Raw genomic sequence first — 6,000 nt, forward strand, 5'->3', positions numbered from 1 at the left:
AATTTGGAATTTTCCCTTCTAATAAGATTTTATTTAAAAGTTCCATCAACCACCTTATGCAACACTGCCTAATATTTTCTATACTTCTACTGGCACTTCATCTGGTCTAACTGCTTTATTCTTTTTCATTGATGCCTCAGCCTCCTATACCTCTTTCTCACTAATTAAATCTACCAGTCCCTCATTCCACAAGATATCGTCTAATGTCTCTTTTGGGTACTCCTCATTCAGTAATTTTTCAAAATATTCTTTCCATCTTTTTATCACATCATCATCATTCGAGAGTACCTTATTATCAACACTTTTTATACACCTTATAAAATTATAATCTTTAGATCATTTCTCTCTTACTTTTGCAAGTCTATAGATTTCTTTCTCGCCTTCCTTTGTTCCTACCCTATCATACCTCTTTAACATCGCCTAACTTACTGTACACTTGGCATTTTTGCACAAGAAAAGAAGTTAAAAAGAAAATTTTATACTCCGTTCAATCTTCTTTCCTTTTGTTGCTCTTCTGCTATAATTTTAATTGTTTTTTCTTACTTTCTAAGAATTTTGAATGTCCTAATCCCAACACCAGGTTTCCTTGTTCCCTGGCAATCTACTCCTACTCTCACCAACAATCTTCTTTGCAATATTCTTAACACAACTATCAAATCTATTCCACGCATCATTTATGTCTCCCTCGATAATCCACACCGTCCTCTCTTTACAAACTCTTTTTCATTTTCCCCTTTCAATTTCCACCACTAAATTTTCGATTTTTCCCCAGTGTTCCTTCTATTTTTGTATATTTTTCTTCCGGTACACCACAACTCCATTATCATTAGTCTATGTTGTGTAGTTACACTCTCGCCTGGTATAACTTTACAATCTTTTTCTCGCATTACGCTGTCTCTCTTCCTAATAAAATAATCAATTTGTGATCTATTCCTCTCACTCTAATAAGTTATATAATGTTTTTCCCTCTTTCTAAAATAAGTATTAATCACAGCAATATCATACGATACTGCAAAATCTAGGATTCTTTCTCCAGCTTCATTTTTCCCACTAAAACCATACCCTGCATGTAAATTCATATCTCCATCTATTATCGCATCTTCATTGCCAGGTACTCCTTACATCACCTCATCCATCTCTCTTCAAAACATTTCCTTTCTATTTTATCACATCCTACTTGTGGTGCATATGCACTTATTATATTCAGATCTTTTTCCTCGAATATCAATTTTACTGTAATTCTGTCACTTTTCCTAGCTACTTTACTTTCCATCTTCTCATCCATTATTATCCTTACACCATTCTATGTACTAGACTTACCTGAGTATATTATTTTATATTCCCCACCTATTTCCCTCAAATACTCTCCTTTTCACTTAGTTTCCTGCACACAACAAATGTTAACTTTTCTCCTCTTCAATACTTCTACTAATTCTCTACTTCTACCAGTTAATGTTCCAACATTCCAAGTATCTATTTTTACTTTGTATCTCTCATTCTCCCTTATACACGAGTCCAGCCTAGAGTTATGTGGTGATGTCCCTACACCGTTGACACTACAAGCGTTGGGTAGACCTGTACACATGACTAGTGAAACAGCTACGGCACAAGTTATCCGACTGGTATCAAACACTTTATTCCTTAGACCTTCTTCGTTTTTAACTACTTTATTTCCTCTCACTTGTTGTCCCCGTTTACATCCGAGATAGGACAATTCGCCTAAGTTTTGTTCAGGACACCTCATACTATTTGACAAAAATTTTACGCCGGCTGTCAACCTGATGTAACCTCATTAGTTTCCTCTTACGACTGGCAGAAGGGCCGTGGAAGTATTCTCATCCCCTATCCACAGGGAAGTATCATTGTATATGTCAGTTACGAAATGTTTGAAATTAATACTCATTATTACTGCTATTAATTTCGAGCTATAATAACAGTATATACTAGAAACTACATAAAAACTTACTTATTATAATAAATATATTTCTAGATTCGATGCAAAGTTGAGAAGATATTAATTTTACCATGATGTGTTTTTTTTGTGTTTGTCGCAACTTTTTCTCAGATTTTACTGGACCGATGTACAATATGTCAAAAGATCAAAAATCGTGTCTAGTTGAAGACATGACCCTAAAAATTGAAAAAATTCTGTCGTTCTCCGTAAACGAAGGAAATTTACAAAAAAAATTACAATTTTTCAAATCTGCCGTAGTAAAAAAAAAAAATGCTATTTTTGTGTTAAAATTTTTGATTTACGATTTTCAACTTTAAATTACTATGACATTTCGAATAATGAATGTATCAACACAATTTTTTTTTCTAAAGACATCATATATACCTCTTTTATTAAACATACTTTTTATTTAAATTGGAGAATTTTCCTTTATACAGGGGACTTTCAAAATATGAAAAATATGTATAAAAAGTAGAACTTTTTCAACTTATCTTTTGAAAATGTTTTTGAAATACTGCGTCCTTTAAACTTATTTACAATAAATAATATAAATTTAAAATAAAAAATTTGTCCTGACACCTTTTCTATTATAATTATCATTGTAGTCTCCCACTGTGAGAAGAAATTTGTTATTCATGTTAATATTATTTTACTATGTGGTATTATTTGTGGCTGCGATTTATTTTTCCAACCCTCAATTATTTTACCTTTTTCAACGATACGTCAAATGACTACAATTCGTATTTAGTTGAAGATATTACCCTCAAAAATTGAAAAAAATCCCTTAATCAAATAAAATGTAGCTTATCCAGCTTTATCCATACAAACTATAAAAATCATTTATTTCTAATAGTTTTAAAGTATTTATTGTCGAGTAATTTTTTGATATGATAAAAGTATTCAACTACAAAATTAAATAATTTTACTTTGTAATTAATTAATTTTTTAACTTTGTCTATATGTGCAATTACTAATCTATAATATTCCAATTTTATTTGTAACATGTTATCTATAAATTATCTAAAGTAGTGGATTGTACACAGATTTAATACAATAAGACATAACATTACAATAATCAAAATGATAAGAGAAATATAAGGGTTTGGAAAGGTATATTGACCAAGTTTTAATAATTGGTGAGCACGAGTTTCTATTGGGGTTATAATAATCGAGAGTTTAGAAAAATCAAGCCAAGTAGTTATAAAATAAAAATGATTAAAATTTCTCCTTATAAAAGTGTTTTAAGTGAGACTGGTAAATCAACTTATGATTTATCAGTCAGTTAAAATAATAAGATTTTTGATAAAAAAGTGTTTGTCTTTATTACATATGTATTTCCATTTATCTGTTATAAAAACAATTTTTAGATCCATTCTTTATAACTTTTAGGTGTGTGAACTTTTTTTTTGCTAAATAGCAACATACATAATTAATTAGCTTATAAAATCGAAAATAATGTTAATAAAAAAATAATTGGTCTATAACAATTTTTGGATCAGTATATCAGAAATTATTAACAATTTAAAATAACGACTGGTGTTGAGGATTGAATGGCTGCTATTTTTATTATTAGTCACTTCCCTACCGTACTCTTCGTCCAACCAAAGTATAAAAATGAAAATAACTTCCAAAATACTCGTCTAAAAGTTGTAACGTTCTTTTTATTTTTATTATCTTAAGATAACTATATTTTATTTCTTTTTCTTTTTAAGATTCATTATAATACACTATAAATGATACTTTGCAATTGACACTAGGTTATTATATTCTCAGGGTGCCACCATTGTTAATAGGGCAATGGTCCTTTTTATTTTAGTTTATTTTATTGAAATAAGGTAATAATCACAAGATTTGTCGTATATTATGGTATTTATAAATTAATTGACAATATTGTTGAGTTCTTTGTACATTCTTTATCAATTTAATTTTCATGGTATCATTTTGCAACTGGAATTTATTTGTTGATTTTACTATCGTGGTGGTTGGGAGTTGAATTGTTTGCACGTCATCCTTTTGTCAGTACTTATCCATATTGGACAAGTACCATGACCGCCATAACCCACGATGGCTTAAATTTACATGCTCATTTTGATTTTTATAAAGAGTCAAAAATCATATATAAAAAATGACTTAATTTTTAATATCATATTAATTTCTAATTCAAAGATTTTTACAATTTATTATATATTACTAAAAAAAAAATAAACTAACTAACTAAAACAATATATCCTACCTAATAACCTTAAAAAGAATAACTCCCGGGCTTGTGATAAGCCGAATACAGTGATACCACTGGAAAGTTGTTATCGATCACTCATTTTCTTTATTAGATCATTTTCTATTTTATAAGATAGTTAAATATGTAAGTTGCCATTTAAAAAAAATGAATTTCACACCTCTGTAAGATATAAAAGAAGTACCTAATAACATATACCAAAACAAAAAATTTCAAAAACCTTATTATTTTAAGAGAAATTGAGTAGTTAAGACTTAATGAATCATCTTGTATACTTACGAATTTTAAGAAGAATAAAGAAATATCGTTTTGAATACAAAAGTATAAATAAATATTGCATTTATGTATATCGATGACAACACAGCGTCGCGGATTGTAATTCATTGTGTAAATAAGAGGATTTAAGTAAAACTTGAACACACGCACCATATTTTGAATTGTGTGATATTTAGTACGTGTATTAATAATTATACTATAATAGATCAACAGAAAATTTTTATTTTAACATATTTTATTGTAATTTATTGTAGGCAAATAGATTTAATCCCATTTTATTATTTTTATATAGTGAAACAATCATTAAATTGTCATCAGGTTTACAATCAGAAATAATGTCCCATTGCCAATTTCGATCATTTTCTAAAGCAGCATAACTTATTTTTGATTTTATTAGTTCCCTACAATTTTTGAATGATTCTTTCAATTCATTGTCTTCGAAAACTACACCATTACAATACATAATCATTTTCTCTATGATATTTTTCATACAGTCAATAGGTAAAGTAGAAATATAATACTGTTCAAATGCAAACGAAATTTTTTTTAAGAGTTGCTTAAAATCTTCTACAATTAAGACTAATATTTCAATATTAATTTTAATGTTAAATAAACTATATTTGTGTTCATAATCTTCAGTACACTCTAACACATCAAATCTATTCATAACTTCAATTTCAAACAAACAAAATCTGTCTATTAATGTTAAACCAACACTTTCGATAACATTTAAATAGTGAGTATAACTTTGGATAATATCGCTATTGTTTTTAAGACTTGGTTGAATGATTTGTCCTAATCTTTTACCAATAGTACCATCAATGGGTACACAAACATCTATTTCATTTTTTTGCGTCCATGTCCAAGGTTTTTTACATTCTCTTGGGTTGAATAACTTAGAGGCCACAACATCGGGATCGTCTAATATAGTGTTTTCGTTATAAGGCATTGGACAACGGGAAAAATTTTTTCCTGTGTAATAATCTTGTTTTAGTAATGTCAACTTTATGAATGCAGGATACTCCTTGAAGAGTTTATCCAATTTTTCAATTGTAATAGTTGTTTGATTTTCAATATTCTGGCTCAATTCATTAGTTGTATAAACAATGATAACATTTGAAATTATAATTCTCAGAAAAATAATATGCGTTTCGCTAAAATAATACATTTTTACCTGTTGTAATTATAGTTAAATTATTCAGTCACTTATTAACAAATCGTTAACTATGAAATAATAAATTAAAAAAAATTAAATTGTGTATAGTTTTTAATTTGATTTACTTTAGAACACAAAGCTCACTAAGTTTATCTTGAATGTGTTAAAATTTATATCTTTCAAGTGATCAATTATTTGTTTAAAAACAAATTGAGTTTTTTTGAAATATGTTTAAATCGTAATTACTTTATATTTAAACTTTCAAAAAGGTCATATTTGCTTCTGGTTTACTCAATAAAATACAAATAACTTATACTTGTTTTATACTATTTAAATAAAATTTAAAATATCTATTGTCGTAATATGCCCAATGATTTG

General features: G+C 28.0%; 1 protein-coding gene across 1 annotated transcript in view; it reads right to left on the bottom strand.

The window, feature by feature from the left end:
* The window catches only part of LOC126900359 (uncharacterized), a 35,579-nt gene extending 29,830 nt beyond the window's left edge, over positions 1 to 5,749 (bottom strand). Inside the window, exon 1 of the mRNA XM_050676017.1 lies at positions 4,785 to 5,749. Coding sequence (XP_050531974.1) covers positions 4,785 to 5,634 — 850 coding nt within the window. The 5' untranslated portion in view covers positions 5,635 to 5,749. The remainder of the gene's footprint in view (positions 1 to 4,784) is intronic.
* Between the last annotated feature and the right edge of the window lie 251 nt (positions 5,750 to 6,000).

Source organism: Daktulosphaira vitifoliae, unplaced genomic scaffold, assembly GCF_025091365.1.
Source record: "Daktulosphaira vitifoliae isolate Bord-2020 unplaced genomic scaffold, ASM2509136v1 Scaffold_3, whole genome shotgun sequence".
Taxonomy (NCBI): Eukaryota; Metazoa; Arthropoda; class Insecta; order Hemiptera; family Phylloxeridae; genus Daktulosphaira; species Daktulosphaira vitifoliae.